Genomic DNA, 19,050 nt, shown 5'->3' with positions numbered 1-19,050 from the left:
TTCCTTTGAGATTAGGACCTCATTTTAGGTTGATTACTTGCTGTCAAAGTAAGATAAACTATTGCATGAACGCATCCCATAACTACGGATGAATTTAGTCACTGGTAACCTGTAGCAATATTTCTACATTTTATAAAATTACACAATAGGTTTTATTACACTTATTTAACTATCTTTGCTACTGAAGTATTAGTGTTTAATTATCTGCTTAAATAAAAATCCAGTGCTCACTAAATAAATTATTAGCTTCTTTTTACTACTCTTTAGAAGTTCAATACCACAAGTTTATATTAGAGCAAGACCGGTCAGACAACTGACTTGTGCATAACACAGAAACTGTATTAATTTCAAGACACAAACCTCCAAATTTTTGTCTTCTTTTCCCCATCCTGTACAGGAGTCATTCATAAAACAATGTGTACTTCTGGGGGAGGGATTTGGTTCACAGCCTTTCCTGCTCCAATGCCAACCAACTAACCAGTTAAAAATTGGAAAATCTGAGGTGACAAATGAGTATGTACTTTTTGATTTTAAGAAAATGGCTCTGTTTCATGGGCCACACTTTTAACATCTAAATTACATCCTAAAACACAGTTAAAAAGTAGTATTGGAGCAAAAATGTATAGACAAAACCACTATCACTGGAAAAGAAACAGAAGTACAGAAAGAGGAATAACTAGCAAAATGTATTCAGAATATAGAGTGTAGAATAGACAGATTAATTTATTTAGTGTAGCTAAGTTTGAGGAGAATTTCTCATACTAGGCAGTATACAACAATTTGCATGAAACTGAAAAAAAGAAAAGAAGGAAAACAAATCATAAAACTTAAAACATATCCACCAAGGCTTGTCCATTCAAATTAGAAAACAGTTTTCATGGAATGTGCTTGTCCTTCTGTACAGAGCAAACTGTCAAAGGCAGAAATAAATAGGGTGACATAGGTCCCTGTTCATATCATCCACAGAAACAAAAGAGACACCCAAAAAACCAAGCCTGTGGGCAGCCAACATAGCCCTTCTAGCAAGTACCAAGGCAACCAAATTGCACACTGACAGTGTATTTTGGTTTGATTTAAAAAAAAAAAAAAATCTACAAGTGCTGTTTGGAAGAAGACAATTTTTCCCACAAGCAATCCAGGTATTTGAGCCTCACTTTTTGATGCAGGAAAAGCCTTACCAAAAGCCTTTCACTGCAAGATATAAATCAGCAAAGTAGAAACATTTTTCATCTAGTGTGAAAGTTATTTCTAAACCAGAAAAAAACCCAGTGAACTGGGTGCATACTTTAATTTTAAAAGTGAACACATGTTCTCAGTAAATTTCAGTTTTAAAAATCCAGACTTTTTTCCTTCCTGATTCAATACCTATCAGTTTCCTTACAAATTACGTAAGGCAGTAGAAGTTTAAAACAACAAAACTGAGAACAATACAGAACAGCAACACCAAACAAGTTTATTTTACACACCTTGTGATAGCTCAAACTGTGCAAAAGCCACATGCACAAAAGCAAATTTCTTGCAGTTCAGTCTGGCCAGATGAAATTGATCCCGTGCCTCCTCTGGATCTTGAAGACTGTAAAGATAGCACATTCATAGTTATACAAGATAAAGAGCCTGAGAAGGAAGAAGTTCCATGTGCTGGATGAAGCCTTCAAGTAACTTTGAAAGAGCAACCCACCTATAGGCTAAAGATTTTCCTCTTTCTTAAGAGAAATCAGTTAGCTACAAATAAGCAAATTTTAAATTCTAATAATTGAAAGATATCAAGCTGAACTTTGCCAAAACTCAAAGGACTCAATCTTTAAGCTCTTTCACACTTCCCGGTTTACTTACTTTTGGCAAATTTTAATCCTAGTGTTACATTTAGCCATAGATTACTGAACAGGTTAATGCTTACACACAGTACATCAACATTTAAATATTCAAGAGCAACTACAGCCTATACAAATACCAGTCAAGATACAAAAGGCCTAGATCTACATCACTGTGAAACACATTAATGTTACATTTCAACTGACAAAAAAAAGGAGCTCAACACTTTTACCAGCAACACCCATGATCAAGAGAAAGGAATTCTTTCCCCAGCTCCTCCTTGGCTCAACAGGTACACAAAGGTACCACCGAGTGGGAAGAGCAAAAGATTTATGACCATGATTCAAAATAAAAGTACAGAAAAAAAAACATGAAAAGGTAAAGAACATCTTCAGTAGAATTCTGTGGCATTTTGAATGAAAGAAGTTTCTCATAGTTTAGGCATGGTACTAGAGTCATGTAGGTTTACTGAACTCAGCTCTGATCACCCAAAGCAGTAGGCCAGGCACAGAATAACCCATCCGCAGGCAGTCTGAGCCAGAGAAATTAAGCTGTAATCAGAATCACTTGTGTAGTAATCTCACTCTAATCAGAGTGTATTACATTCACTTTCAACGAGTTTGTTAAAATCCAAGTACCTGCAGAAAGTAGCAGCAGCTTAGATAGCAACACAAGAACAAGACCTAACACTAGCAGTAGGCACCAAGTGCCACACGCTTGGTGACACTGTGCTACAGCCAGGAGCATTCCATGAGAGCAGGCCTGGCATTGCTAATGTACAACACAGATCCATCATAGGATTGTCTGTCTTTGACTATTTCAGAGCACACTCCAGGGTTCTTCAGACAACCTTGGTATCATAATAGGTCAAAAGGTATTGGCACAGCAGACTGCAGCTAAAGAAGATACCAAGACAAAAAAGGTCCAGTGCCAAGAATGGAATAATCCAGCTTCTCATCTAAAGGTTGGGCAGAGATGGGATTGAGAGCAGGTTTGGGGAGAAAGACTTGGGGGCAATGGCTGATGAAAAAGTCAACATGAGCCAGCTGTGTGTGCTTAGAGCTCAGAAAGCTAAATGGAATCCCGGGCTGCATCAAAAGGAGCATGGCCAGCAGGTCAGAGGAGATGATTCTGCACTCGGGAGATGCCACCTGAGACACTGCATTCAGCTCCCAACATAAAAAGGGCAGGGACATGGTGGCACAAGTCCAGACAAGGGCCACAATGATGATTAGGCAGCTGGAGCACCTCTCCTACGAGGATGGGCTGAGAAAGTTGGGGCTGTTCACTTGGAGAAGAGAAGGTTGCATGGAGACCTGACAGCAAACTTCCAGAGAGCCTGCAGGGAAGCTGGAAAGGGACTTATTGTCAGAACTCTAGCAGTAGAACTAGGAAAAATGGGTCCAAAATGAAAGAAGAAATTTAGGCTAGGTGTTAGGCAGAAATTCTTTACTGTGAGGGTGGTGAGATACTGAAACAGACTGCCCAGGCAGGTTGTGGATGCCCCAACCCTGAAAGCATTCAAGGCCAGACTGGAAAAGGTGTTGAACAACCTAGTCTAGTAAGAGGTGTCCCTGCCTACAGCAGGAGGAGTTGGGATGAGATGATCTTTATGATCCATTACAACCACTTAACATTCTACAGTCAGAACAAAACAGTGTTGGTGGCAGTAGATACTAAAATCTCAAGCCACTGTCACTGCTTCCAAAGCTTGTGATGCCAATTTGCTTTTCCACCTAGTTTAGGTGGAACAGTCAGGAGAACAGCAAACAATTCTACTGAAAACCACATTTCTTCTCCCACCCAAGAGTACCAATCAGTGTCACTTAACTTGCCATACCAGTATTGCTTTACTTGCAACAGCTAAAAAATAAACCAGAAGCACTCTACAAAGCTTTTCCTTAACAGAAGCAACAGTCAAGCAAAGACAAAATACATAGTACTGAATAAACTGACAGCCAGGAACAGAGAAGGTAAGTGTAGAACACCAGGGCAATTTCGAACAAAAAAAATGATGAGCAATGAGAATAAGTTATGAGCAGTAAGTAAACATGCCAAACACAAAAGATCCAAGTAAGTAGCCACTGATTAAATTAATCTCCAAATATTACAGACAATCAACATTGTGGGCTTTTAGGTCCAACCAACCAAAAGTAATTTCATTGGTAGGAGTATAGATGCAGTTCATAAATGTAGTTCCATATAAATAATTGATATTATATGCTGCTCTGGACAAGGAAGTATCAGCTTATAAAAATGATTAAGAACAAGCTAGTATCTGAAAGTAATTCACAAGTGAGGAATCAACACTTAAGGAGATGCTTATAGAGAAGTTCCAGCAGGATTGATGCTATAGCAGATTTTGGTGGGTACATTTTTTAAAAGGAGTTTGGAGTGGGTTGTTCACCTTTTTAAAATAAATTTTTCTTAGGCATGTCAGGAAACATATGACTGATGATATTTGCCAATTAAAAGCTACGCAGCAGAAAACAAAAAGAGCAGATCTGAGCTACCTAGTGAGATAGGTAGATTCTGTAGTGCTGGATACTAAAGTAGAAGTTATTTTAGTACAGCTGTAGAGTGCATTTTGACAGTGAAACAAGACAGACTGCTCTCCCAAGAAGGTCCCTAGAGGCTGAAGCATTGAAACAACTGAAGACATTTCAGTGAGACACCACAACTAGAACTGTTCATACTATTAATGCATTAACAAGTTACTATGCTTTTGCTGACAGCACCTTTGGTTTTGCTTTCTGCAATACATCAAACAGCATACTGATCATAGCTCTTGCACACATCTTAAAAGTACCCACCTTTCAAACCATGTTCTAAAGATCAAGTGAAAATAGGTCCAAGTGATTAGGGAGGTAGGAAGTAATCTTTCTGAACTTAAACTCTCCTACCATGAGATAACAGATGTGACTTGATCACTAGCCTGGAAAAGAATTTCCTCAAACTAGGATCCAGAAGCCTATATTACACAGTTTTTGCTTTGAGGAAAAGAAATGAATCTTTGAATAAGAATGCCATCTTGCAATGTATCTTTAAACCTTTCTGGAAGAGATTCCTTAGTGCACTTAGACAAAAACACCTTCCTTCTTCAAGATACTAAAGATTTACAAGGCCGTTATTCACTCCTGTTTCTCAACAGGAGATTCAACAGATTACTTCCACAGGATGTTTTTAGTAACAGTGATGCAGCAAGATCGATGCAAATGACAGTGCAGAGAAGTACACATTTATCATACTACAAGATGAAACCATATGCCAAAAAAGTCAAATAGGGGAAGAACATAGAAGAAAAAAAATTAGCTACGTTCACTGGAGGATCACCTTGCTCATCGCTAATTGTCAGACTGCTGCACTGTTTAAATACAGATCTTCATCAAAATACTTGCTGTAATATTTCAAGTGAAAAAAGAACCCCTTATGAAAAGAATTTTCATTATAACCACGTCCCAAATTATGTCTGAACACATCTGAACAATCACACTGCTCAAATTTGGACTGAATAAAGCAACAAATGACCATAACCAAAACTAACTTTCAAAGTGCAGAACTAGAGAATGATGTTCTGAGATGTTCTTCCTATCCTAGGAGAGCTAATTTAATACAACTGATGATCTTGCCCAGTAAGAGAAAGCATACTAAAATAAAGCTCAAAAAAGGATCTCATGCTATTCCCCCTTGTATCTTACATAGAGAACCAAGAAAAAAACATAGTGTTAACATCTAAATCAAATAGCACAATCATGTTTATTAGTATATACAAACAATGCAAGTATTGTGGAGAAAACAGATAAACTGACTAACTAAAGCTACCTACCTTCAAGGAACCGGAATGAAAACATCCACACTCAAAAGGATAATTTGTTGCAGAAAACAGTAATGAAACAAGGTATTCTTAATTCAAAACCAGAATGAGTTCTCTTATTGAAAATTCATACTTACGCTTTCAACTCAGCAAATCTCACAAGGATGCGAGCATAGCTCTCATCCTGACTATACTTTTCTGCAGGTAATGCAGTCACTGCTTGACTGTAACGACCAATGAGTCTGTTGAGTAGGTTAACATCCATCTGAGGAACACCCTTTTTCTCCAGTTTAAGCAAAAAACATAGCCAATCTTCTGGATTATTTGTTGTCATCATTATTTGATTGACAGTTCCAGAGTTATCTGACAGAAAAACAAAAAAAAAGCAGCATTAAAGCAGCAGCAAATACGTACAGAAGAAAACACTCTATAACTTTTCTACAAGACAGTTACTGGCAATTTTTTAAACAAGATTAAAGCAACAGAGCTAAGAAATAAGGAGAGATGAAATTCATTTTGTGGTCACTAATATTGAAGAAACACTAAAATTGAAACCCTTTCAGTTAATGGTTCTTTCACTCGGTCTAGGTTAAGATCTTTTGCATAAGTGACAGCAGAATAACAAAACCAAATACCTGTTGTATCAGCTGATAGTTTAGTATAGTTAAATTCATCTGTGATATTCTCTTCATTTCTGTATTTGTTTTTCAAGTTCCTAACTCTATTCATGATTGATGTAATCTGCGGCAATCCTCTTTCACTTAGGTCTGTCTCCTCCATCTGCAGGCACAAAGTTAAAAAACAATGAAGATACTGAAGAACCCTGTTGTAGCTCACTTTGATTGGAATCCCCACGGGAAAACCACTCATGTATAATTTGGAGCTTGAGACTCAACCACATTACGTAACAAACACTCTATTAAGCCTTACTCAATGTAGTTATACAAGTAAACTTCTTCGCAGAAGACAATTTGGACAAATAAAAATAATCGGTACTTAACTAATCCACCCAAATTCCAATCCATGGTAGCCCCTTCCAACAAGGTATATTCAGCATTTGAATAAAAAGGGGAGTAGGATGTGTTGCCTGAAATAGCTTCCAGTCTATTGCATTAAATCACATTCTCTCCTCATAATTAGGCTGGCTTTAGTTTAGCACACTCTGTTAATCCAAGCTCCTTGCCACAGGTTACAGCAGTTAGTTCTCACAGTGGGCTAAGCAGAAAAGATTTCACATTCTTCTCTATTCAAAGGACAAAGACGAGTGACACCTATTTAAGTTTCTGAAAGGAGGTTTACAGACTCTAAAGACTTCCTCTAAGAAACTTATGCCAAATCCTCAACATTCTGAATTTATCATCACCTGAGATAATACGGCTGAGCAATAAGAATCTAGGCAATCCGAGCAGAGCAAGACTGCCAAAATAAACAAAAAAAAACCCTAATGATTTCTTCCTTTTCTGCCTACAATAAACAGCTTTTCCCACATCAGTGTTCCATGCATCTAATGAACATGAGAACTCTACTAAAAACTGTGGTGAATTTACTGCATATTCAGGGGATTTAACATACTAATTACTGTGAAGTTGGGCCCAGAAACAAGGAAAGTAATGCATTCCAGACAGATTAAATAGGTTTGAGGAAAGACTAAGTTTAGTTTTACAGTGAAATGTTGGTCTTTGCTCCTCTTGTACTTGTGTATAACAAATCAACAAGAAGCTGCTAGAGGGCTAGAAACTTCAGAACTACTTTTACGTGAATTATTGCTAGAGAAGGAATTGAATGGAATCAAGTTCATCTACCTTTAACCCCACTATCTGAAAAATACACCAGGCACCAATCTCGGGAAGTTTCACAGATAATTTTTAGAGCATTAGTCACCAGAAGCTGGCCTGTCTTTAAAAGCACCAGGCTCCCTGCTTTCCTCAAGCAAAGATCATAAATCAGAAAGATTATCATGCTTAGAGGAGCTTGCTTGTAAGGCAAGTAGGCATATTTCATGTTCATCCTGAACTAGATATGGCACACCAAGAACACCAAGCCTGCTCTTGTCTACATAGAAGTGTTGTTTGTAGTTCAAAACACAGTTCCACTGTGTAAATTCCAAGACTTAGTTCAGCAAAAGCACCACCTACCACTATGAAGAGGCCTTAGCACCTTAAGGGTCTCCAGAGACTCAAATAGCTTCAAGCAAGGCCTATAATGAAGAAAGCCCAAAATCCTATGAAAGCTAAAGACCGTATGCCAAATCAGTAGTACCTGAAATACTGCTTTTATTTCACTGAACAAATAAAGGACCCCCTCATTTATATTCAAAAATGTACACTGAATAAATTTTAATTTCAATGCTTGTTTGGAACTTGATTTAATATCTATTTCTCCCTCTGAGCCAATTTAGGCTGTTCTGAGAGTGGGTCTGTGAACTGTCCCATCTTTTGGGGATCATGCTGCTAAAAATTACATAGGTGATTACTATAGCAAATATTGTTCATGTGCCATTCTACAGATGATACTTATTTACTTAATAAAGAAAAGTTTAGTACACATTGCAGTTTTGCCTTTTAAAAATACTGCAGAAGGGGCTACAGGAAACCAGATACTCCAAATCACCTCTTTATGAGTGAGAATATCCATAGAGATCTAGTTTTCAACTGTACCCACTCCCTCAAAGTATGGATGAAGTCAGTTTCTCCAGAACCCGAAGGACCAAGACAACCAAAAAATTCACCTCATGTTAAGAATACCACATTTTCTCATTACAACTGTAACTACTAACAATTCCCAGGTGGGTTCTGGATTTCTTAAGTGTAGTCTTTATACCTTTCTCACCAATGTCAAAGGTTCATTACTTGTCCTGCAGTGATAGCTTCCCAAATACAGCAGACAAAAAGAAAAATAAATTTTTGTATAAATTTGATCATAAGTCTCAACAATACATATCGAACTTACATTTCCAGTGTGCTGTTTAACTGCTCAAGGTTCAATGTGTTACGGAGAAAAACTCTCCTGAAGAATGGCTATGCCTTGACAAATAGGTAAGATGGATGAGGGTCAGACTACTTCAGATGATCCCAAGAACCCAAAGGCAAGAAATTAAGTTCTCCATCCTGAAGAAGTACCTGTGTATCAAAAATTGACGGGTTAAACATTGAAAGCCTACCCTGTAAGATTACCTAATATTCATATCCCAGGAATACAGTTTTCATCAAAATCAATAAAACTATACCTACTTAGTAATAAAAGCAGAACAAAGAAAAAGCCTAAAGACAACTTTTTGAACGAGGACAAGCACTTCCAAGTGTGTCAGCTTGCTGTGATGTTCAGACTAAAAAGTGCACACAAAAACTCCCAACACTAAGAGAAAGCACCACCAATTCAAAAAAGCAACACTAGTGAAGAAATAAAATTCATCAACATATTATCAATGATTTACCAGCAATCTTTCTACTCATGCCAATGTTGAGCCATAAGCAAGTATTCAGAGGTTCATTTTTTCTTAATCTACTGCATGATTACTCTTAAAGAAATCATATGCCATGAATTTCACTGGTGTATGTGTGTATATATATATTTATTTTTTTTTAAATCTGACAACAGCAAAGACCTAAACCAGCCACATGCTGTTAGCATGTGGCTTTGAATAGGAACTGAGGTTGTAAGTGCAACAGCTACACAGCAGCATACCTGAGATCTAGAAATGCCACAGGAGAGAAGTTTAGGAACAGGAACCCAGGGAACAAGGAGAACACATAATACAAAGATCAGGAAGAACTACCTCTAAATAAAGCATAGGAGGTAAAGTAACTTCAACCCCTCATACAGAACCACTAAACAAGAAGCCAAAAGACAGAGACTTGAGAGCAGTAAATAAAGTCACAGTACAGGTTGGTGGTAAGATTCCACGTCTAACACACTCAAAAATGATCACTGATAGCAAATGGAATAACAGCATCCAGTCTTGAGATACTGTATTTGCTGTATTGCACTATTTGCTCTGTTTCTATGGAGGGCAGGTCAAAAGGCACCTGTTTCTGAAGCATATACCCAGATTTTAAAAAATATAACCCGCAGAAGTGCACAATCTTTCATCTGTTTTGTTTACAAGCACTAAATCAGGATTTTTTAAAAGGAAGACAAAAACTCCCAACACTAAGAAAAAGTGCCGTCGATTTAAAAAAAAATAGCAACATTAGTGAAGAAATAAAATAGAAAAACATTAAATTCTAACGCAAGACACAGAAAGGCTAAGACTCCGAGATGCGAGACCAGGCTAAGTAAGAGAGGGGCTGAACAGCAGGGGAGTAGGTGAGGTAATATGGCATAAACAAAGACCGTGAGGCGAGAAGACGCAACCAGCTTTCCGCGCCCCTGGGGGCGGAAGCCCGAGGAGCCCGGCCCAGTTCCTCCGCGGCCTCACCACAAACCAGCACCAGCACCCCCGCTGGCCCCAACCCTCTCACCCACCTTCCCTCACTCCGCTGCTCCCTGGCCCAGTCCCTACACCCTCGCTGTCCCACCCGGCCCAGCACCTGCCCGGCCGCCCTCACCAAGGCCGCCGCGGGGCCGGGACGCGGCTCCGACCAAGCGCGTCCGTGCGCTGCCCCCAGTTTGAATGTGACAGACGCCCCGAGAGCGCCCTTCCCATTGGCCGGAAGGCGGGAGGAAGCGAGCGCTGATTGGTCACAGGAGGGAAACGCGGGCGGGCCGCCCGCCCATTGGCCGGTGGCTGCGCCGTGCTCGATCGCGGCGCCTCGTGGGGCCCGAGCGGACGGGCGCTGCGCAGGCGCGCTGGGGAGGGAGGCGGTGGCCCGCTCCTGGTCAGGTGTGGGCCCCGCGGGCGTGGCGGTGGCGGTGGCTGACTGAAATTGTGTGTCTGAACGTGCCTTTCTCGTTTGGCTGCAGCCGCTTGTGGCTGGAAGTTTAGCTGTAGCGGAATAGCCGGGCTGTGTGTCCTGACCCGCTCCTTAAGAAGGCTCCTCTCTCCCCATAAGCCGATCCAGTATCTGCAGTGTGCCTAAGGCTGCTGAAGGCAGCTCCTTCTCGGAGCTGTCCCCTTCTTGGATTATAGTAATGCAAACGCACTAAGCGCAGCTGTTCAGCCACTCGGTTTGCATTCTGCATGTACACAATAATTTGTGTTCTTTGCAGGTGTATGGTTCTTCTGGTGCTTATAATGTATTCGATACTGTGCTGATTAGATTATATTTTCAAGATTGATAGCACATTATAAAAAAACAGAAGTGCATTTATGCCTTGTTAATTTGATGAATTGATAATCATTCTCTTGCCATAGACATCACACATGATGTCTAATAAGATACCTAAACTAATCTCTTATTGAAATTTGTCTCATTCTGCTTTATTCATCTACATTTTTAGTATCTCATCTAATCTAGTGATACAGGCTCAGTCTACACTCAGAAAAATACTTCAACAAGGAAATTTAGTCCAAAAACTTATTTTAGAATGTAATGGATGATCCCATGGAAGTCCTGTGTTTCTCTACCAAATAAAGAGCAATTGTAATGCTCAGCTAAGGCTAAGTGAGATTATATTTGCCAACATTACATTTCTCCTCCTTATATATATGCATGGTTGGTGGGTTTGTTGTGTTGGTGGTCTTGCATTCCACCAGAACCCAAATCCAATAAAAATGTACAGAAACAGCACAAGTTGCATGAATCTTCTTTGCATCTGGCTTCACTTGAGGGACATAGAGATAGATTATTTTATTAGCAGGAGTTTTGATGAGTGTTAAAGGAGAGGAAAGTTGTTTTGTTCTGGTAAGTGGATAATTCATTAAGGAGCTGTCATTTAATTTCTGTAGCTGTGACAAGAAAACTCAATACCGTATAGATTCCTGGCAAAACTAAGATAAATAGGAAAAAGAAGATAGCATAGATCTTGGGGGAAAAAAAACCCAAACAAACGAGAAAAATAGTCAGAGAAAGAAAGGCTGTAATATTCATAGAAAAAAAATAAAGGATAGTCCATTAAGTATTCATCAACAAAACATAAAACATGCATGGGTTTTGGATGGTTGGTTGAACCATTTTCTTATAAATGTTTATGCTTCTCATTTTATTTAAAATAAAGTCATAGATACATAGGGAATTTAAGAGGCATGCAAACTGAAGTTCCACCTCAAGGTAATTGCACTTTGAATGACAGAAGTGAGTTGTGAATTGCAAAAACAAGTACTAGACTGGGTAACAACCAAAAGGAGAGACAGGTCTGTCTTTTGTAATGAGTCACTATCAGGGGAATCTTGTTTGACTGTTTTAAATACCTCATCATATGGTAGGAGTTCGTATCAGTTTGGATAATGGCATTGCAAATCCAAATGTAGCAAAGGTACAGGTGAGTCACGAAGGATTTTTCAGATGTTGGTAAAATCTTTATATCACACTATGGTGTTTTCTGTGATAAATATAAGAGTGGCCTTTCTCTTGAAAATTTGGCAGCCACTAGCCCATCCTCTCAATTTGGTACTTGAGATTTAATGTCTGAAGCCTATGAAGGGCTTATCTAAAAGAAAAAGAATGGTAGGTCTTTGGTTGCAACTGTTGACATTCAGTGTAGCTGATTTGCTGGAAAGTGCATTTGGAGAAAACTTTGCTGAGTATTTCATGGACACAATTTACTGAGAGTGCCTGGACCTATGGATGTCTATGAGAAGAAGCAAACAAACATTCTAGGTGGCAGTCACCTCAACAACTGAGAAGTTGTTCTGAAAGCAGAGGAAGTAAAAACTACTAAGATTTTGAGCAGCAAAAATAATCATCAGATGTCTAGTATTCCCAATCCTCCTACATGTTGTGTTTCCGTGACATACTACCTATTTGTCACTGCTGACTACTTTTAGATTCATGTGTACATTTTTGTTGGTTTTGTCTATCAGTGGATCTTACCCCATGGTATTTCTTCATTTACAAAATGGATGCATGCTTTGTTAGTGGACTTGGAAAGTAAACTTTTTTTCTATGTTGATGGTCATATTCAATCAATAAAACAATGAGAACCATTGCTCTTTTGGGCTTCTTTGTGTTGTGTGATTCCAGTTTCTGCTGGAGGTCTATAAAATGCACATGTTTTCATGCACATAAAATATTGATGTAGAAACTGATTAATCAACAGATCTCAAACAGGAAATGTCAGTAAGAAGTGTTCTAGCTGTTCATGTCAGGAAGGATACCTCAGGGACTGCCTGTAACAGTGATATGTGTATTCATGCTCTAAAAATTTTGCTGATTAACTTGATACAAAGATGGTGTTAAGGCTAAAGGCAAATGATCAGGCTCTTGACTAGGGCCTGGATAGAGGTTGCACTGACTGAGGGGAGGTGGAAGTATAGAGAATATAATGAGAAATTGCTGAGCATAACGTTGTAAACAGCTGATGAAAGCTACAGATCAAACTGTGAAAGTTGGCTGAATCTCACATGTTGTTATGGAGGAGCTGTGTGAGGGACAGCCAAACTTCACAGGTATTTCAAGTGGAATATTTTGAGAAGGTCATCTCTCCTGTAGCAGGATTATACACCACAAAGAACACCTACATAACCACATCAAGAATGCCACCACAGAAGTATGAGATCATTTGGGTAATGATGCCAGCCATACCAGATGTGAATGTAAGTTTATCAAAACTGGGACCAATGGAGAAAATGAAATTAGAGGCAGGGTCTGTATGGAGAAGACTGAGACAGAGAAAAGCAGGTGCAATACTCAATCATGTCACTAAGTGCCACATTATTCTCTTTTTGGCTGGGATAGAATTAAGTCTTTTCCTTATAGCTGATGAAGAGCTGTGTTTTGGATTTAGTAGGAGAATTGTGTTGATAGCATCCTGATGTTTTGTTTGTTGCCCAGTAGTGTTTACTGTAAGTAAAGGACTTTTCATTTTCTCATACTCTGCCAGTGAGGAGCAGCACAAAAAGCTGGGAGAGAGCATGAGAAGGACAACTGAGCTGAACTGGCCAAAGGAATATCCCATATCTGAGAACATCATGCCCTGTATATAAACTGGGAGGAGTTGTCTGGAAGGGCTTGATCTTTGCTTAGGGATGGGACAGGCATCAGTCAGCAGGTGGTGAGCAATTGCATTGTGCATCACTTTGTTCTCTTAGAATTTATTTCTCTCTGGTTTAATTTTGTCTCCCTTTTTGCATTACAATTATATTGTTATTTTTATTTTATTTTACTTAAATTATTAAAAATATACATATCTCAACCCATGGATTTTACCTTTTTTTCCTGATTCTCCTCCTCATACCACCAGTGATGAGGTGGGGAGTGGTGAGAGATGCTGTAGTTAAACCATAACAGTCCTTAACAGTTCTTGATGATGATGATGTTTTGAAGTAATGACAAATCTGACTAGAATGTGTTAGAACAATTTTATTATAAGCATTTGTTATATTAGTCACAATGTCTATTTATTTGCTCTAAAAGTTTGTGTGCTTGTTCTTTTAGTTGTACTAATGTCATACCTCACTTGCAGTATCTCACCTGTGGGAACTGGGCTAAAGTTATCACATTGCTGTACTTTGTAACCCTGGCTTATGGTACGACAGAATTGCTGATTGTGAATCTAGTGAATCTACAAATCTAGTATTTGTGCTCAGCATCACTGTCACCACTGTACTTTGGGAGCCATCTATTGGAAACTGTAAATAATGATAACTTTTTTACCTACCAAGAGCTGTTCATCACTAATCAGTATTCTCCAGGGAAGAAAAAGTCTCTGGATCAGAGAACAAAACAGCAAGGACTGTGGGTACTCCAACCCTGAGGCTAATCCAACTCCCTTGACAGGCACTGTAGCTGAACTTGAGAACCAACCCATGCTGACGTTAGTTGCTCCTGTAGACAAGAAGAAATGGACATTACAGCTCACTTAGTAAAGGACAAAGCAGCGTTACCAAAAGAACAGGAGGAAGAAGCAGAACAAGATCCCTATCTGTGATGGTCTGCAGGATATGTGAAAACATATCAGCCATCATCCAGATGAGCACATTGTCAATTGGCTGTTCCAGTGCTGGGATAATGGATCTAGTAGCCTGGAATAAGAGGGTAAGAAAGCCAAGCAGCTGGGATCACTTTCTAGGTAATGGGAGTATTGATAAGGCAAATAGAAAGCGGAACCAAGTCCTCAGCTGTGGTGGAGGTGATTCCTGTCAGGCTTGAAGGAAAGAAGACCCTTCAATAAACACAAGTGGACCACCATGAAGATAAATATCCAGTACCTTCAGGAATTAGCCATGCTAGAGGTGATTTATTCTGTTTCAAACAATACACAGTCACCCACACATCAAGGTGAAATCTATCGTACATGACCCGTGTGACAGAAATATGTAGAGAATGCACTATCTGTGTATGCCACCTCATTGGCAGTAATTATCTGGAAAGAAAGAGGCACCAATGATGGATTAAGTGGCTCACCAACTCCAGCAATATGAAGGAAATCTCTCTTCCTCCCTATAAACTTGTATCTTGGCTGTAGAAAACCTGTCCAAAAGTGGGAAAAGCTGTTTCAGGAGTTCCAGCGACAAAAAGATGATAGGTTCTACTCCTTACCTGTACAGACCAGTATCTCAGCTATCAGTGAGCATTCTTTTGTTCAAGAGGTAGGATATAGAGGGTATGCACTACAAGATACCCTGTGATTTTGCCTGTGGGACAAAGAAGACATGAGGAAATGGGATGGAAAATTTACCTTGACTCTACAGGCATGGGTGCATGGGTTGCAAAGAAAAACAATCACAAATGGGGGTTCTTCCAGGAAAATTGCTGCTCCAGTCTTCAGTGGGCAGTTCCCCAGTCAGAGTGGAAGGATTGTTCTTATCTCTGATCCTATAGAAATTAATTCTGATTTTACAAGACAATGGAGACATCTTGACCAATACAAGAGGTGCCCTGCCTGCAAACAGGTGAAATAAAGGGACAGCCTGGTTTACTGGACAGTGTGGATCCCAATGGCCTGGTGCATCAGATCCACAGGACTGTAAGGCTCTAGTAAATACCAGGGCACAGTGTACACTAATAATATCAGATTACAAAGAGGCAGAATCCTCCTGTATTTCTGGAGTAATGAGAGATCACAGGATCTGTCTGTGTTGAAGGTTGAATTAAGTCTAACTGAAAATGAGTGGCAAAACCCCCCTCTGTGACAGGCTCAGAGGCTCCATGCATCTGCTGTGTAGACATCTCAGGAGAGGGTATTTCAAAGACCTAAAAGAGTCTTGGTGGGCTTTCAGTATAGCTGCCTTGGAGAAGGAGGAAATTAAGCAGCTGTCTATGTTGCCAGGTCTCTCAGAGGACCCTTCTGTTGTGGCATTGTTGGAGGCTGAAGAGCAGCAGGTGCTGATTCCTATCTCTGCAGTGTATGGGCACCAGCTGAGACTCCCTGATTCCCATTCATGAGCTGATTCATCAGCTGGAGAGCCAAGGAGTGACCAGCAGGACTCACGCTTTAATAGTCCCATAAGGACAGTGTGAAAGTCTAATGGAGAAAGGAGACAAACAATAGACTATCGTGGCCTGAATGAAGTCGTGCCACCACTCAGTGCGGCTGTACTGGACATGCTGGAACTTCAACACAAGCTGGAGTCAAAGGCAGCCAACAAGCATATCACAATTGATATTGCTAATGCGTTTTTCTCAGTCCTTTGGCAGCAGAGTGCAGGACGCTGCTCAGGGGGCATCCAGTACACCTGGGATTGACTGTCCTGGGAGTAGAAATACAGCCCTACCATCTGCCACAGAGTGATCCAGACTGCACTGGAACACCAGAACACCTGTAGTACATGGATGATAAATAACTGAAATTATTGCAAGTGGCTTGGTGAGCCTCTACCAGCTCCCTGAGTATCCTTGTGTGGATCCCATCTGCCCCTATAGACTTGTGTGTATGTGGTGTAGCAGATTGCTGTTACCCCTTGGATTATGGGGGCTTTGTTCTGCTCCTGGCCCCTGTGTTCCAGCTCAGGGTGCTGGGTACCAAGAGAACAACTTTTTGCTATCGCAGACTGAGGCAAAGGAATAATTGAGTATCTCAGGCTTTTCCTCATTCCTTGTCACTATGTTCCCCCTGCATTCAGTATAAGATGGAAAACAGGAGGAAGAACTTCTTCACTATGTGAACGACAGCCACTGGAACACATTGCCCAAAAAGGTTGTGGAGTCTCCTTCACAGGACATAGTCAGGACCCATCTGGCTGCAATCCTGTGCAGAGTGATCAAGGATGACCCTTCTTGAGCAGAGAGGTTGAACCAGATGATCTGCTGTGCTTCCTTCCAACTTTATCCATTCTGTGAGATTCCATAAGATTCTGCTCAGCCCTCTTTTTGATGGTATATATATGGAAACATTTTTATTGTCTTTTATGTCATTAGCCAGATTAATTTCTAATTGGGCTTTGGCTTTCTGATTTTCTCCCTGCATAATCTGTGACATCCCTGTAGTCTTTCCAAGCTGCCTGCTCCTTCTTTCAAAGGTGATCCATTCTCTTTTTAACCCCGAGTTCTAGCCAAAGCTCTCTGTTCTGCCAGGCCAGATTTCCCCACTGGCTCACCTTTTGGCACATGGCAATGGCCTGCTCCTACACCTATAAGAGTTCCTCCTTGAAGAATGTCCAACTGCCCTGGACTCCTTTGCCCTCAGGACTTCTCTCAGGGGATTCTGTAAACCAGGTTGACACTGAGTACAACAAACAAGATGATTGCTCATCTGCCTACTAGATAATTAGTAATCTGCCATGGATGACTTTTCAGCAGTAGTTCTTCTCTGTGTTTTGTTCTGTTATCTGGCCAGTATAATGCATGTATGAGGCCACACAGGAAATCCGTGATGATAGGAGAGTTGTGGTACCTCCAGTAGGAGGATAATATCCAGCTGTACACACTGATTTCATCAGATCCAGCTGGTGCTGTTCTGCAGCTTATTTCATTTATGACCAAACTGAAGTACAGATTTATGTGGGCTGGAAATAACTAGAAAAGAACATTGTTGAGAAATCGTAAAATGTTGCTCGTGCAGGTTCACAGCTTTGTGTTGTGCTGGATCCACAGGTTCTGTGAATGTCCATGTAAAAGAAGAGAACATATATATATATATATGTATGTATGTATGTATGTATGTATATCTGTCAGAAATTTCTTTTTGAGTGTCCATTTTATAGAAGCTAAGCATGGTACAGTTCCCATGTTTATTGCAGCACACACTTAGTACATTCTTTAATATTTCTAATAATGTCAGATGATATATATTAACTGAAATAAAACCTACCAAACATATTGCACTGGGTGCTATTCAATTCCTTAGTGAAATTTTAAATCTGAGGTTTGATCTGTACAGCTGTAAATAAAGCTGTCTACTTCTGATTAAAGCTTTGGCAAAAGTGGTCTGTTTAGGCCAATTAGTCAGATAGTCACAAGTATAATCTTTCCTGCCTACATTCTGGTCCAGTTGGACATGAAAGAAGTCCAGTTCAGAAAGGGCACAGTTGTGCTGGAACAGTCCTCTGACACCTGCCTGGAAAGCAATGTATGCTAGTTTGTGCAGAGTTCCTCTGCATAGCTCTTAGACTGCATGTAGCTCCTATGTGACTACTTAAGCATGGCCAGAGAAACTTGAATCTATTTTTGCCACTCCCTCAAGAGTAAGAAAGCCCTGAGAGACTTTTACTTTTTAATGAAAACAAGGGGTGTGGGCAGAGGGATATAATTGGTGAATGCCACCCAGTTTAAGAAGTCTGAGACCTGAGTTTATTCAGTATCTATTATGGACATCTTTCCTCATAAATTCCTCACTTGAGACCTAGCTATTGTCAGATTTTGGAGGAAATACACTATCAGAAAGAACCAAGTAACAGTAGTTTTACTTGGGCAGCTCAAAGTAGTAAATTTAAGTATGTGGATGGGTGAAAGATGCATTTGTGTGCAATACGAGATCAGGGCTTAACATTATTACAACATATCACTATTGTTCACTGCATTATTAGAGTATTTCAGAGAGGAGGTGGCCATAATGCAATAATGTGTATCAGTCATTTTAACATGTATCTTTCCAAAGAGGTGCAATAAGCATCTGAACCAACCAGCAATCACCATTATAGCTGTAATGGGACATACAGGTATGATATCAGACGCTTCTTGTTTCACTGTCTAAAAAAAAAAAAAATATTAATAGCAAACCACATTGTTTCTTGCCAGATTGTAGGATCTTGCTGAGAAAACAGGAAACATATTTGTTTCTACTAATTCATGAGTCCATGTGACCATGTGGGGTCTTTAGGAGGTTGGGAGAGCTATAAAGTGTTGGCCATGGTGTTTCACAGACTGTTAACTGCTGATACCACTGCAACTGTTAAAAGTCTCCTGTACCACAAACAGTGAAAACAAGAAGAGATACTGCATATAATT

General features: G+C 39.9%; 1 protein-coding gene across 1 annotated transcript in view; it reads right to left on the bottom strand.

The window, feature by feature from the left end:
* Positions 1-8,633, bottom strand: part of TTK (TTK protein kinase) — a 28,345-nt gene extending 19,712 nt beyond the window's left edge. The window contains exons 1-4 of the mRNA XM_062488606.1: positions 8,576-8,633; positions 6,262-6,406; positions 5,764-5,989; positions 1,467-1,573 (exon numbers count right to left, since the gene is read on the bottom strand). Of these exons, the coding sequence (XP_062344590.1) occupies positions 1,467-1,573; positions 5,764-5,989; positions 6,262-6,406 (478 nt within the window). The 5' untranslated portion in view covers positions 8,576-8,633. The remainder of the gene's footprint in view (positions 1-1,466; positions 1,574-5,763; positions 5,990-6,261; positions 6,407-8,575) is intronic.
* Positions 8,634-19,050: the final 10,417 nt, after the last annotated feature.

The sequence above is a fragment of the Cinclus cinclus genome, chromosome 3 (assembly GCF_963662255.1).
Source record: "Cinclus cinclus chromosome 3, bCinCin1.1, whole genome shotgun sequence".
Lineage (NCBI taxonomy): Eukaryota > Metazoa > Chordata > Aves > Passeriformes > Cinclidae > Cinclus > Cinclus cinclus.
This window is presented reverse-complemented; position numbering and strand designations above follow the sequence as displayed.